This window comes from Cyanistes caeruleus, chromosome 8 (assembly GCF_971803275.1).
Source record: "Cyanistes caeruleus chromosome 8, bCyaCae1.hap1.1, whole genome shotgun sequence".
Classification (NCBI taxonomy): domain Eukaryota; kingdom Metazoa; phylum Chordata; class Aves; order Passeriformes; family Paridae; genus Cyanistes; species Cyanistes caeruleus.
In genome coordinates, this window is record NC_141708.1 from 17,967,734 (window position 1) to 17,984,507 (window position 16,774).

At 41.1% G+C, this 16,774-nt stretch overlaps 2 protein-coding genes across 11 annotated transcripts in view; one reads left to right on the plus strand and one right to left on the minus strand.

Annotated features, from left to right (window-relative positions):
- WDFY4 (WDFY family member 4) overlaps window positions 1-16,774 on the minus strand; it is a 134,562-nt gene that overhangs the window by 110,370 nt on the left and 7,418 nt on the right. The window contains exons 1-4 of one of the 4 annotated variants that reach the window (XM_086900390.1): window positions 12,964-14,109; window positions 10,510-10,674; window positions 6,204-6,465; window positions 390-504 (exon numbers count right to left, since the gene is read on the minus strand). In XM_086900390.1, the coding sequence (XP_086756516.1) occupies window positions 390-504; window positions 6,204-6,464 (376 nt within the window). In that variant the 5' untranslated portion in view covers window position 6,465; window positions 10,510-10,674; window positions 12,964-14,109. Of the gene's footprint in view, window positions 1-389; window positions 505-6,203; window positions 6,466-10,509; window positions 10,675-12,963; window positions 14,110-16,774 lie in introns of those variants that run through there. The other 3 variants (XM_086900392.1, XM_086900393.1, XM_086900391.1) reach the window with 3 other exon arrangements.
- The window catches only part of ARHGAP22 (Rho GTPase activating protein 22), a 146,584-nt gene continuing 143,396 nt past the window's right edge, over window positions 13,587-16,774 (plus strand). Inside the window, exons 1-3 of one of the 7 annotated variants that reach the window (XM_086900400.1) lie at window positions 13,587-14,143; window positions 15,808-15,925; window positions 16,072-16,160. In XM_086900400.1, the coding sequence (XP_086756526.1) occupies window positions 16,136-16,160 (25 nt within the window). In that variant the 5' untranslated portion in view covers window positions 13,587-14,143; window positions 15,808-15,925; window positions 16,072-16,135. The remainder of the gene's footprint in view (window positions 14,144-15,807; window positions 15,926-16,071; window positions 16,161-16,774) is intronic. The other 6 variants (XM_086900406.1, XM_086900403.1, XM_086900404.1 and 3 more) reach the window with 6 other exon arrangements.

The following is a 16,774-nucleotide window of genomic DNA, read 5'->3' on the forward strand; positions in this document are numbered from 1 at the left end:
ACCAAGAATACCAGCTCAGTTCATGAAGCCTGGCAGCTGACAGCACAGAGAATGTACAACAGCCACCAGGAAAGCCATATGTAGCTGGAAATGTTTTTCTCATTTAAGAAAGTGCCTCAAAATAATGTATAACCTACACTTTAACTCTTACATGCATTATACATTACACACTTTCAGCAAGAAAAGTTCCAAACTGAAGATCAGCGTGACATACGAGGCCAAATCTTCAGTGCAATCACCTCAAATCAGTGGTAGCTCACACCCACTAAAATGTCTGGCTTGCTACACAGCATTTTCCTGTTCCCCCTTTATTTCCAGCACCGAGTACAACTGAAAGACACAGATTTCCAGAATAACTGAATCCAATGGATATGGTAAGGGATCATTACCTGCAGGCTTGCCATTGAGGTTCCTCTTAATTTCTTTAGTCAGAAGCTTGGAAACCTCACTGGCTAACAACTGAATGTTGGGCAATACGATTGCTCCAGCAGACTGTTCCCAGGCCTGAAATCCAAGTGTAATTGTTAAGTCTCTGACACATCATGTCTTTGGTAGATTGACAAGAACTAATAAATAAAAATAAAGAAACAAAGTTAACATTCCCCTATAAAATTCCCTCCCTAGTCAGTATAGTCCATTAAGCAGTATTTCCCAGACAGGCAGGAGTATGACACAACAGATACAGAAGTCAAACTACAACTACCTTTTGAATCATGTAATGCACCTACTAGAGAACTTTTACAGTATTTTTTACATGGAATACAATCCAAACAAATTAAATGATGGTCATACCCTGTGTCACTAATTATTTATATCAAAAACTATTCTAGCCCCTTTCAAAATATGACAAACACCCTTAAGCAACACAAGCTTATAGATAAGTTTATAAACAATTTATAAATGAGTTTATAATTCACTTGTTCAAGAATGGACAAGCAATTAAGTACAAAACTTACTAGATAAACAACAGTAAGACTTGTTGATTTCCTGAGTCTGACAAAAAAAATCCTCCTAAATTTTTTCTTAACCCTGCCTTTGGGGGAAAAAATATCAAAGATCAATAAAGAATATATTCCAGCAGACTATTACTATTGCACCCAACCAGCCTCTAAAAATTAAGTGCCAATTCTTTTATAGAAAATATCTGATGATACACACATTTATGTATTAACAACAGTTCAGCATTCACCTCTGAAGACCAAAGTGTGAGATACCTCTGTCCTCAGCAACCTTGAAAAATTTTCTTTACGAAAGTCTCCTCCTTTTAGAAACTGAAAAATAACGCTATAACCCTCAATGATTAAAGGAAGAAAAATGACATATGTCTTCCTAAGAAAAATTGGATCACACATCCCATAATACTTTCTGCCAAGAAATCAGTGCAACTCTTCATAAATGAAGATCCTCCACAAATATTATTGCCTTCCCTACCATTGCTTTCAATTTCTTTTCTTTCATCACAGATGGCAGCTTGTGGACAAAGTGTCAGCCATCTCTCAGCAATCAGGCATGCACCTCCTTTTTACTTCATTTTACTGCAGTCAATAAGCAAAATGCACCCAATCCCATCTTTCTGTACTACAAGAGTGCAATGCAATTGCACAGTGTGCCTATTATTAATTTTCATCAATCAGTCAATGTTAAAAGCAAGCTATTTTTTTTCAGATTTTGACCATAAGTTACTTTCAGAGACACTCAATTGCAGAAGCAAGATCCACCAATTCCTCCACCTCTGATACAGAAGGGAGGGAAGATCTGTAAAGAACAGAAACAAGCTGGGCAAACACAATGACAAGAAATTTACAGTCACTTAAAAACACACAATGTTTGCCATTAAGCTATGCCCTTTTTCAGAAGAAAGCAGTGAGAGATTTCTGCCCCTCTTCCTCAAACGGGAACATCCATCCTCTTAACACTTCAGAAAGGCCTTGCTATATTCGCTCTTCTCCTAACAGAGTGAGCAGGACAGATTTCTGAAGCTCGGGTCATACACAACAGAGAGTAGTAATCAAATGTTCATAGCAATGCTACTAGTCCATCTCCCTACAAAGCAGGCCACTAATGTTCTGATTTGGTTTTGTCAGTGCTCTTCCTGAGGGTCAGACAACAATCTTTATAATACATTGTCCTTAGGAACAGACCAAATTAATTTCATGTTCATGTCTGAGCCTACAGAAGATCTATATCTAGAAGCATATCAACCTGACTCCACTGTAGGACGTCTGCCTTTAGGGGAAACTCAAACAATATGGTATCAAAGTAATCTGATCTTTTTTCTTCCTTTTAAACCTGATTCTACATATATAAGATTCTGCCACAAGTTCCCCATGTCTGGTGTTACCATCTGCCCTTCCTATACCATAGTTCACAGAGAGATGCTAGATCAAAAGCCAGCCGTGTAATAGAACGTTCTGATACTTTCTGAGGCACCAAGAGGGAAGATACAGAAGGCACATTAAAATTACTCCCAGCCCAGGCCTGAATCACAAGCAGATGGCTGACATTTCCCTCCCACACCTTTTCCTTCTACGTCAAGGAGTATCAGTGAGCAACGAGCCCCCGCACCCCAGGTGTCTCCTGCTTGGTGACCCCTCTCTCCAGCCAGCTGAGTAAGAGCTAAAGCACTGTAAAACAAAAAAGCAGAGATGCACTGGCATCTTCATGATCCAAAACAGAAAGTAAAAGCAAGAGAAAAATCTTCCAAGGAGGGAGAAGACTCAGAGAGAGTCCATTGTTAAGCAGTGGGAAATGAGGTAGTTTCTGAAAGAACTTCACAAAATGTTCAACTCAAATTGAGATGCATTTCCCCAGGCCAGCAGAAGGCTGGTACATGGAGAGTGTAAAAGTCATGTGGGGAAGGGCATGATCCCCCACACTGTACTCTTAAATGAATGGTGCAAAGCCAAAATGCTCTAGTAGTCACATTTCTGGACCTAAATTCCTCCAAAGCAGTGCAAAGCTACACTATCTAAGAAAAGTGGAGAGGAAGAATCTTACAGCTAGGGCACAAAATTAAGTGTTAAGCTAATGAAAAAATCACTTCTCCATTATTAATATATTCAGGAGCAAGGTTTCCTTTGAGAATTTAAAAGCCCCTTTTTGCAAGCATTACTGAAATTCAGGAAATCAGTTTCTACAACCCTAAGGCTTGTGAAGTTCATCCCTACAGAAAGGAAACTCATGATGGAAATGCATACATACAACGTGGCTGGTCCCTCAGCAATACTTATCTTGCCTCCTGGGAACAACTGTTCTTTGACCCTGAAGTACTGGTACTAAAATTTGTTTATTTATTGTGACATGTGAGAATTTACTGCTTTGCTGTCCAATTTTTAATTCCTAAGACTTCTGGATTTTATAATTTTTGTCATCCTTGTTCAATAACAACTTTCTCAGTTCTGTGAAAATTTCATTCCAAAAACTTATCACTACATTAAAGGCACTCATTCTTTTCAATCTTAGTTAAGAATCAGTAAATCTAAAGACGTATTGAATCTTATCTCACCACAACTTGTTTATTTCATGCTCACTACATGGTATTCAAAAGCTAAAGGTCTAATAGAACACAGAAACTTTGAGATCTTAGAATTTTAATTTTATTGTAAATTTGAGGCAGAAAAACCTCAATAGAAGAACTTCACATAAAGCCTGCAATACATTGTTTACAAAAACAGAAGGAAGCAGTTTAGAGAGATTATCTTCTAGCAAGGCCTGTTCATTGGGATGAATTAATACCCTAGAATCATTAAGGATGTATATTTTCCATGGACCTCTAGAGGAAGTCTACTGGTTTGGTCTGGGGTGGAATCAATTTTCTTCACAGTGGCTGGTATGGGGCTGTGTTTTGGATTTGTGCTGCACACAGGGCTGATAATACAGAGATGTTGTCATTGCTGGGCAGGGCTCACACAGAGCCAAGGCTTTTTTGTGCTGCCATGCTGGCGAGGAGGCTGGGGGGAGACACAGCCAGGACAGGTGACCCCAAGTGATCAAAGGGCTATTCCAGACCTGATGGCATCATGCTCAGCACATAAAGTGGGAGAACAAGGAGAAAAGAAGTGGGGGATGTTTGTAGTGATGGTGGTCTCTTTTACACTTCCAATTTTCTCCCCAATTTCACTAATGGGGGGTGAGTCCCTGTGTGGTACTTGGCTGCTGGCTGAGGTTAAACCATGTCAGGAAAGAAGACAAGAGATCTGAAAACAACTCTAGGAGAAAAAAAAAACAAAAACAATAACAAACTAGATGGCTCTCACTCCAAACTAAAAGGTTGTAACTTCTGGCAGTGCTGTCTCAGAAAGAAAAACCAAGAGTGAAATTTTCAGCATGCCATTTTAAAAGCAGATCCATGGAAAAAGGAGGTGCTCCTCTATGGAAAACTGTCAGATTATCAGCCCTGATCTGACTGTGACGTGCATTCTTTGGAGGCCGAGAAAGGAATGCTACCCCTTTGCGAAGCCAGTAATGTGGTGACCTGATAAGGCAGTAGTGAGCTCACAGCACATGTAGTGCCATTTGCAAAAGAGGTTTGTTTTTAGTGACAGGCTCATCCAGAGAGCAACAGTTCTGTTCAAATATAGCCTTTGGTTTGGGAGGGACACTCTTCTATGCAAACAAATCCAGAAGTTCAGAGGAAGTGGTGAAAAGTGAAAGCTTTGTTATTAACATAAAATATCTATAAATATATCTTAAACATAAAATATCTATATGATCATTTCGTTTTAATGAGAAGGCCAATTCTGAGGCTCCAGGCTATACACTCACTGTCTTTTCAGACCCTTCCACTCATTTTGTCTGCACCACCTTGGATCAGGGCAAGCTTTTATCAAACACCACAAACTCTTCACCATGGGCACGTCCAGATCCTACCCACAGCCCAGACACCAGTTTCAGTGCTGTTCACTGACACCAGTATCTACAATGATTTCACCGTGCACAAGGACTTACAGCATCAAAGGTTCATTTTCCATCCACCTAAGTGGAATGCTAATGACTATCTGGAAGTTAATACTGCATTACTGTCATGGACACCAAAGATGTCACAGCCCTGAGCACAGTCATTTTCCTACACAGTCAGTTCAAGATGCATGGTATCCCCTTTTATGCCTCATGGTGCCTCAATATAAACAGTGACCATGCATTAATTTATTTTTTTCCTTACCTACACACTGACTTCTATTTTAGAAATCCAGCTCCATCTGTAAGGAACAGACAGATCTGAGTTCCATCACTCAAGAGCAGTGAGAACTCACAAGTACAGACACCTGAAATACGCCATCATTAAAATGTGGTTTCACCAAAGATATGTTTTTATTCTTTTTCTGAAAGACACAGAGTGTAAAAATACAGATTCAATACCCATAAATACCTAAGGTAATCCAACAGAAAAACAATTCTGTACTTTTACATAGCCACAGTGCTTTTAAAAATAAACCAGGCTTTCTGCTTCACTCAGCATATGCTCTGCCGTTCTGTCTCTGTATGGTCCACTCAAGAAGTTTCCTGTATTTTCCACAGACTCTAGCAAAGAAAACCAACCCATAAGGCTCCCATTCATCACAGAGCTCTTCTAGTTTCACCTTACAATATGTTCATCTCAGAAATCATTGGGTGATGGCAGCTGTAGGGTAGCCTGCTAACTAAAATGTTCTAGTTCTCAGCTGTGTCCCTCAACCATGATATGCCCTTTCTCTTCACACTCCATGGTTTCCTCATCTCTCACCCAGCTCCTCTCTCAAGCACTAAAATTAGAGATCAGCATTATCATTAACCCCAAAATTCCATCTGTGGGTTGTACACCTTCATTCTGCCTAACCGGCTGCATGCCACAACCACATTTTCCCAGACTGAAACTGTGCTCAGCCCCCACTAAGTAATAAAATAGATGAAGCAGACATGAAGTGACCTCTTCACAGGGTACTCACTTTGTAAGCTGCCTGTCTCACTCCTTGATACCAAGAATAGAATTTAGTCTCTCAGGAAAGTGAAGCAGCACTCCCCCATGTACTTATTCATGCCAACCTAGCAGGTAAGGTGGAAGGAAGACAAGGAACTGCTTCTCCAGGCTCCCAATGGAGTAAAAGAGTTTATCACCTAAAGGATCCTGCTTCAATTAACTACATTGGCTGTTTAGGCGACCACAATGGATAGAGGAAAAGAAACTCAAATTGGCATCTGCACCAAAGGCAATAAAGAGAACAAACCTTTAAGAAGAGGGGAAGAAATTCCAGCAGCCTTCTTTGTTGATCCTCGGGGATGAGAAATGGAGCCACTTGTTCATATTCTACTAACTGCTTGCCTAGAGTCTCCCACAGGAGGGTATGGCTCTGGGGTGGCTCGTCCTTGCTGTGTGCAGGCTGCTCCAGCACTTCTGCTGTGTCTCCATCATCAGGGCTCTGCTCCTGCTGTCCTGCATTGTCAGGTGAATCCTCAAGCTGCCATATGGGTTCAGCTGCTTCGTCCATGCTGAGATGAGATCAGATAAATATACCGTGTCATTTACATCTCTTACCAGGCAACTCTCCCAAAAAATGAGACAGTTTTAACTGTTGAAGTAAGAGGTCAGAAATATAGAAACACTCTCAGTCACTGTCTCTTTTCCAATTTTAATGGCAAAGCATCCTGCTCCTGGACAAGAACACTACTACCCTGCAATAGCACGGACAAGCTCTCTTGCATGAGACACATGCATGTGCTACACAACGCATCTGGGCTTTGCTAGAGCAAACCAGTAAACCACACTGCTGTGTGGATTCCAGCTTTGCCACTGAATCAGATCCTCTCCCTTACACCTCAGTCATCCTAACTCTAAAACAAGATACAACTATTACTATCAGCAGATCTGCAACAGAAGAGCACTAACCAAGAGCCAGGTTACACATTTCTTTGAGTATGGATGCTAAATCTAGCCACACATCACTGATACATTCCCCACCTAGAGTGGGGCTGAAGCCCATCTGGAATAGTAGCTGTGTGGAAAAGCCACAGTTTCCTCCCAAAGCTGTTCTGGCCCAAAGAGGCAGCAACATTCAGCCATTCTTTTTGGCAGATGCACAGCTCTGTACAACAGGTATTTTCACAACACTGCTTGTTTTGATGATCCTGTAAACTGAAGCAGATATGCCACAATGAAGGAGCATGGTGCTTCTCATTCCCATCAAAATTAAAATGGGTCCATCTTGCACTACACATTGAGGAATCCTTCTGGTACCCTTATTGCAACTCCAACTCTTCTCATGTACTTTACAGCCATGTTTTCATCCATAGTGTTCTGGGAGTTGCTCAGCCCTACTTCTTTGCCACAGCTTCTGTGAGCTCACCCTGCTCTGACAAGCCTACATCATGCCAACACTAACACCAATGGAGATCAGGCTTCTCCAGTCAAAGTCATCCATATGCTTATTGGAGTCTAGGTCATTGTCTGACTGCTTCTGAGACTATGACAGGACAAATTATGACATTGTGGGTAGGTAGATGGGAGTTGACACCAAAATAAACGTAGCTCACTTTACTTATAAAATACATAATTTTTTAAGAGCTCAAAAGAGTCTTTAACACATCATTACCTCTCAAAGAAAAACAACAATCTACTTTCATTTCTGGGAAAAAAGGTTCTTTCTCTACAATGTCTCTTTGATTGCCATTCCACCATTTCAATAAAAATGCCAAAAAAAGCAAATGTAACTAAAAATATGAGTCAGATGTACACTACCAATAGATATATATGTTAAAATAAATTTAAAAATACAGTACTATGAGTCTTGTTTAGAATTATGAGCCAACACTAAAACTGCATTTGGGGTGCTCTCCCTTTGTCATCCATCAGTTACACAGCTAGCTTACTGCTTGCATTCTGCCCACTCCATGCCAGATGAACCAGTTTAATTCCCACACTCCTGCAGTAGCTCTGTACTGTAGAGATGGAGGGCAGGGCATTTATCTTGTGACTGTACACTGCACCACCTGCAGCAAGATGATGGTCCCAGCAGACACCAGACACCTACGCTTAGATGCAAATACTGACGATGCCTTAAGTTTCAGCTTTCATATTTCCCAGATTTTGTACTTCATATAAACTCTGAACTTCATATAAAGTGTTAGGAAGTTCTCTTCACAATGCAGTTAGATTAAACAATCATTTTCCAGCCTGAGAACCAAGGGCACTGTTGCAACTTCAGGTCTAAAATGTATAAACAGCAAATTGGAGAGAGCAATCTGGGAAGATGGGATTTATAACCTGAAGCTGTAATTGAACAATTAACCTCAATATGGAAATGGACCAAAATTTTAAAAAGTGTGAAAATATGCAACGGGTGATCCATCTTGGGTGGAGCCTCGGCTGGGTTCTTGTACTGCCCAAGGTGTATCCTTTGAAGGCCTTTTTAATACATTTCTACTTTATTCCTTTAACACTGACTGGCCTCTGCTCTAGGTAGCCTCTCAAGACATAACTGGTTCTTCACACTAGACCATGGGCTAACTTATTTTATCACAGCCCACACTCTGTGCTTTGCTAGGAGATGAAGGCCTATGTAATTTTGATCAGTCTCCAAGGAACAGTCAGTCTAGAACTTCCTAGCTCCACAACATTTTGTGTTTTTCTGCTATTGTTTTCCTTAATTATCTGTATTAAGACAAGCCCTATGAGAATAAAGCATGGTGACTGCAGAGTAAACAGGAAGACTCTGTTCCTCATGACTGTGTGGGAGTTACATGTGTCATATGTTATACTTAACTCTGGTGTGGGATTTTGACCCACTTGAGTCATCCTGAAGCTGTGAGTGTGTTGGTTGAGAAAGCCTGGGTGCTGTTCTAGCAGCTTCAGTGAGCATATCTCAGTTATGTTTTCAGTGAGGGTCAACTTGCAACCCAAATAGAAAAGCCATTCTCTTCCTCAAGGAGATCTCTCACCTTGGAAGTTACTCTGCTTAACCTAATCAATTCTAACACTCCAGTGCCAATGTTCACCGTGGTCTTCTGCACAGAGAACCCGAAAGTGCTTTACAGAGGCACTCTACAAATGGTGAAACTTAGTCATGGAGAGCTGAAATTAAGTGCTTCCACTGGCCTCAGAAGGTGGTCAGTGACTGATGAGTTAACTCATCAATCAACTCAACCTGAGCTGCATTGCATGGCCCTGCAAATGTGTTTACCAATTTTCTCTTTTATACTTGACTGAGAAGTATTAATAATAATATATATATATTAATTTATATATTAAAATATATATAATTAAATTGTTGGTGGCACATTTAAAGCAAGCAGGGATAGCCTCTCAAAGTGTTCACCCTATGAGCCCATGTAGTGAAAGAGTTCATCCCAGCTCCACAGAAACTCTTAATACCTTTGGTATTAAGTATAAATTAGATATTTTGAAAAGGTCTTATATGTTGCGTCTTGTACAATTCCCTGCTTGTTTTGATCCTCAGTGTAAGTTAATAGCTTATTTCAGTTTTGATAAGTTTTTTGTTTGATTCTTGATGAAGGTTGAGAAGATACTTTTTCATAAGTATCACAATGATACAAAAAGTAAACCCTAAATAATATATATTTTTAAAGATATAAAACTGAAGATTAATCAAATAAAGCTCACCATATCATTCAGAACGCAGTGTCAGGTTACAGAGAGAAAATGGAACTTAATCATGTATTTTTCTTTTTTTTTTCTAAATAAAGCTTGTGTGAAATCACATAGCAATGTGGCTACATCTTTCCAGACTGAAAAGACAGAAGGGAAGAAAGGCCTGACCAAAACTGGCAGAAGGACCAGCAGAATACTGTTACTAACAGCTTACTAGCTGAACAAACATGATTTTTTTAATGATACTTTAATTATATTTATCTGTGATTACTCCTCTCAGCAATTCATTGAAGGATCCCATTAAGGTAAAAAAAATCCCAGTTTTCACCAAGACCAAAGGAGAATCTTGTACCAAAATTAAGGCAAAAATTGGTCCACTTCTTACAGTGAGTGTCTTTTAAAAATGTTAGCTGAGTGTACAGGGAAATCCCGAATCTCCAAAAGTATATAAACACAAAATAAAGACTACAGTTGGCCTCCTTATTTACTCCAAATGTTCAGATAGCAAGAGATAGACTAGACAAAATCCAAAGTCCTAGTTCTAGGACTACCTGCTTTAAATATTCTTTATCTTAATATAGTTTTCTTGACTATTAAATCCCAGCATTTTGTGGACTACTGGAAACACAAAGCTCAGATCATCCCAGAAATCCAGCGTGATACTCCTTAATGCCCCCTTCCTTTCACTGGCAGCCAAGATGACTGTTTAATGAACAGTTATGACAGCTAATAATTGTAAAGGCTAAAAAGAGGAATTCCACTACTTCCTAAGGAAAGTTGTCTTTTCACTGCAGTTTAGGATGAACTTTGAAACCTTCACTAACTGAAAGTAATACTATCATAACATACCAGTCACAAACAATATTGGAGGTGCCCCCAACATTTAACAGTCTGTTCTGTCTGCTTTCACAGAAAATCTCTTGACATACCTGGGCTCCCAGATTTAGCAGCTCCTGTTGCAGTCAATAACCACATCCAGAGAAATGAGTGCTGCTGCTTCTGTCCTACCAGGCATGTTGATGTTTGCAGCAGCTCCCACTCTGCTCTTTAAACTTTCCACTGTGAATCACCTGATTAGCTGCTTCACTTACTTCCTGAGGAAAGCAGAAGTGAAAAGCAAATGAACCACAGCTGAGGAGCCATCAAGCTCCCAAAGCAATTTAGAACAAGCTCAGCTAACACACAAACTTGGAAGGCACAGCATTCTTCACCCTGCATCAAAAGTAACCATGTATTTCCCCCTCTGTACCACATTCACAAGGGGGAAGGGGAATAGGATTTGTTTAATTTTGGTTTTAAATTTAAGGTTTACAAAACTACTACAGGAATACGACACCAGAACTCATGCTCTTTGTGCAACAATATATGGCCAAAGTCAGTCAAATGTTGTAGTCCTTCCTCAAATGCCTCACCCTTTAAATAAATACATTTGAATGGCAAGGGGAATTCTGTGTCCCTGACCTCTTTATTGAAATGGTCAAGGCAGCTACTCAGATCAAGGGGCAAACAAGCACTATAAGCTCACTGACAACGTAAATGAATCTTGATTAGATAGGAGCTTGGGGGAAGATTACTTCTCAGTTGTCTAGCTGCTCTTTTGTTCTCCCTAATAATACATCTGAAAGGCTTTATAATGGTTTTTTAAGGGGAGGTAGAGTTAACTATTTTCACACAGGAAATTCAAGTGTTTCCAACTGCTTCTCCCCAGCAATTTCATGGTGACCTTGAAAACCAATGGAATTATGATATTTGAGTGGCTGAAACCTGAGGAGACTTTACCCTAGGTGGTTAAAGCCAGCAGCACCTTATTCAAATGCTTGAAAAAGCATTCACTAACCAACTTTCTCTTCCAACTAAGCTGCAACTTTGCTGCACAAAGTACTGCTAATCCAGGCTGAAGATTCCCAGTAAATCATAAGCCAGGATAGCAGTTGCCTACACTTCACAGGGACCTCCCTTGATGCATAGACCAATTGGCATATTGGCATAGACCAATCCCAGAGGACTGTTCTCATCCCTTATGGGTAGTGTCTTGTATTGGAATACAGGCAGCAGCAAAATAATGGGTTTAGTTCATCCCTTTACACATTATACCAGGATTTAAGCAGACTGTAGTTTTGCTGCAAAGAGAAATATACCTTAGATCCCAAGAACAGATTCCGCACCAGTCTACATATACAGTAGCCTCTAAATTGGCCATGTTTTGGAAATCATTAGCTAAACCAAGCATAATTTACTTTTACTATAATTTTCCAAGAAGATGCAAGGTCACACTGAGCTATGCACACTGAGGGCACCTCCAGTGAAAGCTTCATTTGGCTGCTTCAGTGAGCCCCAGAGCCACTCACAGCTCTGTGCTGCACTGGTGTGGCTGTGGGGCCTCTGGCAGATCTGGCAGGCTGAGCAAACTCACACAGTGTGAAACTCCATGCCAACACATCCACTGCTCTCCTGATGTAGGCCATACACATCCCAGCTGCAATCCAGCTGAACCCACACTGGTGAGATGAATGGCAGGAGCACAGAGATCCAGAAGAGAATATTAATATCAATCCAGAGAGAACATAATTGGCTTAGACTTTCTAACTCAGAAACAAGCCTAAATGTGCTCCACTTCCACATTTTTACTGCCACTTTAAAAGCACAGAAGATCATCTGCAGCATCCCCACCACACTGCTTGCACTGCTTGATCAGAGAGGTTTATTTCCCAGGGATTTTCCAAATCCAGTAGTAGCTCCTCGTCAGATGGTCAGACTCAAGCAGACAGACAATCTTTAAGAAAGTCACAGCAGAGGAAGCACCATTTCTCTTTTTCATACTTCACTAACTGTTGATGGGTCTGAAAGTCCAGTTTCAACACACCCACCCACTAATCTCTGCTACACTGGAGCAAAACAGATGTAACTGAATTACATGTAGTAAAAATAACTCAGTGAGTAAAGACAACTATACAGTTAACATAGTAAGAAACGCTGCCACAACACCCTTTGTCAGTCTGGGTTGTTTATACTAAAAACCCCTTTTTAATGTCCCTCCGCCTACAAAAACAGGAAGAAAAAAAATCCTTCTTTGTTCTCTTCCCTATAATCTCAGAGAAAAAAAAACCAAAAAACAAAACATGTCTCCTACATGCATTTACAGCTCTGTCAGGGCACGTAATTCAAAGGAACCTTCATTTTGTTTAAGATATCTAGAAAGGTCACTACATCTCCTGGTCCCAGGAGCCAGCTCTAGCAACACCAACTGGGAACTGCCATCTGGCAGGGCAGCACTGTGATGTAGGTCATCCACAGTCCAGTGGAGATGGTGTCCTGTCTGAGCCAGATATACAGCTGGCTTTCTGAGGCAAGGACACAGAGATAACTATAACTACAAGGCCCACCTGTCTTGCAGCATTAAATACCGTCCCTCATGTTGCTTCTGGCTGAGCTTCTCTTTTCTTTGCCACTCCAGTCTCCACGCACAAGCAGAGAAAAACAGATACACACCTTTGCATCTATGATACCAGCCAAACCAATGGGTCTTAGTGGTTGAGCATGCCAAGAATCACAGTACTTCTTGAGCCTGAGGCAGGTTTCCCCAAAAAACACAACTTGCTGTATGCTTCAGCTCACTGAATGGCTGACTGGCTACAGCAAGAGCAGACAAGTCCTCTGGCTACTGCTGTGCAGTGGCCTTTGCCTCAGGGCCTCCTAGTTCAGCCCAACTGCAAACTCACATGGGATGGGGCTTTGCTGAAAATCCTTTATTTCTCCCTTCACCAGGTTTATCTCCTTGTAGACATAAAAAATAAAAGTCAGCTGAAGTTGCTGAGACAATAAATTTTTGTGCTGCACATTTGTAACCTTCAATCTAGAGGGGAAAAAAAAGCAAGATAAACATGTGTTCTTTTCAACATTTCAGTGCCCAAAAGTTGAATTAGCTGCAGGCTTTTTTCCTCACTCTTTGCCTTTCTTGCTAAAATCCATCATCTTTTCTTGATAAAAAGAAAGTTGATTAAAAACTGTTAGAATCATTATTCATTTCTTTAGGGAAGCGGCTGTGTTTCATTTTCCTCCCTTCTTTTCAGTGGCAGAACAGAAGCTGACAGAGAAACCGCAGAGAAAGGCGACGCAGAAATTTAAACCATCTGCTTAACCATCATTTTCACTCATCATTTTTCTCAGCAAACCTTGAAATTTGCAGTGAAGGAGGCATTCAGCCCCTTCAGCACATCCTCCCAAAGAAGCAGAAGCAGCCGCCTGCAAAGAAGCTGCAGGGTTGTGGGCCTGAGCAGCTCGGCTCCTCTCCCTCAGGCGCAGGCACGGGCAGCAGGGCTACAGAGGCCACCCCACCTCTCGGGCTGGCTCTTCTCTGGAGGCCGAAGCCCTGGGGAGGTGGAAGGCAAAGAGCTGCTGCTGGCGCTGCCGGGCGGCCCCGGCTGAGCCCCGGCTGAGCCCCGGCCCGGCCCGCCCAGGGCCTTGGGCAGCACCGCCACCCCTGAGGGGAAGAAGGCGGCGTGTGCCGGAGCACGGCCACACTGCAGATCGCCAGGTAACTCACCTGTTTGTGCGCCTGCACAGGTAACTACACTTCAGCTCTAAATTAAATGGACTGAGGAAACCATGAGGGCTAGCTGTAGATACATTCAGTGTATCCACAAGGAGAGTATTGCCCGCCAGCATCCCTGAGCACTCCCAGCCTGTATGGGAGCCCCAGAAATCCCCCAATACTCTGGCACCATGACTGTGGGTTTAAAAGGACAGGGCAGTTTGCAGCCTTGTTCCTGCAGTCAAACTCCAAACTTGTCTCAGGAAAGTGATCCATTTCCTTACCCCATGTTTCCACCTGAGCAAGGTCAGGAGTTCTGCAGCTGGTCCTCTGTGCCTCCTGGCACCTTTGGTCAGCAGTAGCAGTGTTACGTAGTAAGGATAATTTGTCACTTGAATTTTGTTATTCCAAAATGTTTCATTGGAAACAAATTCCCTCCAACACAAGTCTGTAAATCAAAATGAATTTTTCCCAATGTTTTTGTTTAAACAGGAACCAACAGAAGTGTATCCAATGTCCTACAGTTTATATGTTGGGCTGCAACAGTGGTTTTCAGTCTTTTGAAATCTGTGCAATCCGGAGGTAGTTTCCAACAAAGCATTATGCAGCTCATGTAAATCAGCTGCTTGATAGCTTCACCCTTTGGTCATTTGTTTTGCCTCTGTTAAAATTAGTCAGGGAGACTCACCAGATAATATAATTACAGAAGTACACGGAATAATTTTAAGCTACACTTAAAAAAAATTCCGTGCATAAATAAATCTCAGTTATTCCAGAGTCAGTAAAATAACATCAGCTTTTGAAAACACAAGAAAAAATAATCCTCATTTAATAATAGGTATGTAACAAAAGTGAAAACATTTTTGTTTGAGATTTTCAGATCCAAACAAAACTTAATAGAGTATTTTTTTCCCAGAAGAAAAAAGGTATCAAAAAGCAAGTTCCTCTGGCAAGCTGCTATTTTGATTAAATGTCACCTACTGACAAGAAGTGTTGTGCAGTAAAATTTTAAGACAACTTGACTGAACACATGATATCCACACAAGAACCCATGTTAGTCTAATGAGACTGGAGAAGTTGAAAGGCTGGTGCAAAAAATATAATTGGCATAGCCAATGGCATGCTCCCTCCTGTACCTCAGATTAGCTCTCCACTACAGGATTCACAGGAATTCATTGCTTTCGTATCAACTCAAAAGTTGTTGAATTAAATGATCATGGTACAGAAGTTCTTCGGGATTTTATTTTTTTAATATTTTCAAAGTTAGACTTCAACATAGAGTGCTTATCAGAAATAGAACTCACAGACAGCTGCAGACAAAAGCACGAGATGTAATTACAAAACTCATATTGACCAAGAGCTGCTTTTCTTGGAAGATTTATTCTTATTTTCTCTGCAGAAGGATCTTCAAAATCTCTGCAGACAACATCACTTAAGTTTCAGAAATGGGTGCTAGTTCCTGTTTTACACCCCCTTTGCTTTCTGTCAGGATGTTGTGTAGCATGCACAGCCTACAGCAACAGTCATCATCTTAGAGGAAATAGGGAGCCTGAAGTTCAGGCTAAAAAAATTAAACAATATCCCTCAAACACAAGTGTGAGAGCAGATATTTTTCCAGCTGTGATACGTTCCCTGACAGCTACATTGTTTTGGTTTTTTTTGGGTTGGTTGATTTGACTTTTTGGGTTTTTTGCAGTTCTCAAGTCTACTGATAAACTCCAGGTCTTGTGACCTTGTTCTTCAATAAGCTGTGCTCCCAGAGAGACTCTGCACATATCTAGGAAGGTTGCTTTCCCACAGTCATAACTGCTCAGGTACCTGCAAATGCCTAATAAGCCAGGTTTAATAAGCTGTCACACCCTATTCATGGATTAGCCTGTTTTTTTCTGTAGATATTCTTCTAGCTCTGTGAACTAGACGACTCATGTATCTTCCCTTTTCTCCAATGCTTTATTTATAGAACCAATACTCCAGTTGCATTTGGTTTGCCATGTCATACAAAATTCTGGACAAAAGGAACAGGGATGAAAACAGTGGTTTTGCTCTCCGGTATGTTCTGATTTAAAAAGACAGTTCTTGAAGCTGAGCAGCTTCCCTGGGGACTGTTGCTTTTAGGGTGTTCAAATGACCCTGTTCTAGGCTGGTAGATAATGAGAAAAAGATCTCCTTAATCCCTACTTAATTTATAGCCAGATTCTACATTAGTGTTTGCTTTTGTGCCAGGAACTGGACCAATAAGAATATATAAAATTGCTGCTGCTCATCAGAGAGGTAATTTTAGTCCTGAAATTAAACCCAAGCACTGCATAAGTAGAAAATACTTTGTTAAGGGGGAAAATTAGAGCAAAAAGGAACTAGTCATTGGCTGTGTGATCATTTGGAGCTCCAAGCATGCAGCAGAACTTGAAAGCAGAGCTATCACAGCAGAGGCAGCTACCATGTGTGGTAAAGGAGGAACTGGTAAAAGAATGCAGTCCTTACCTTACAGTGGGGCTCACCACAAGAGAGAAGTGCAACAGCTCCATGTCAGATGGAAGTCCTTTTTGCTGCTGTGCCATTGCAGGACTGCAGAGCAGTGGCTCAGATCTGACAAACCAGCAAATTCCTTCTGCAAGGCTGCACATTAGAATGCCAGTTCAGACACAGGGTATCTAGGATCACTG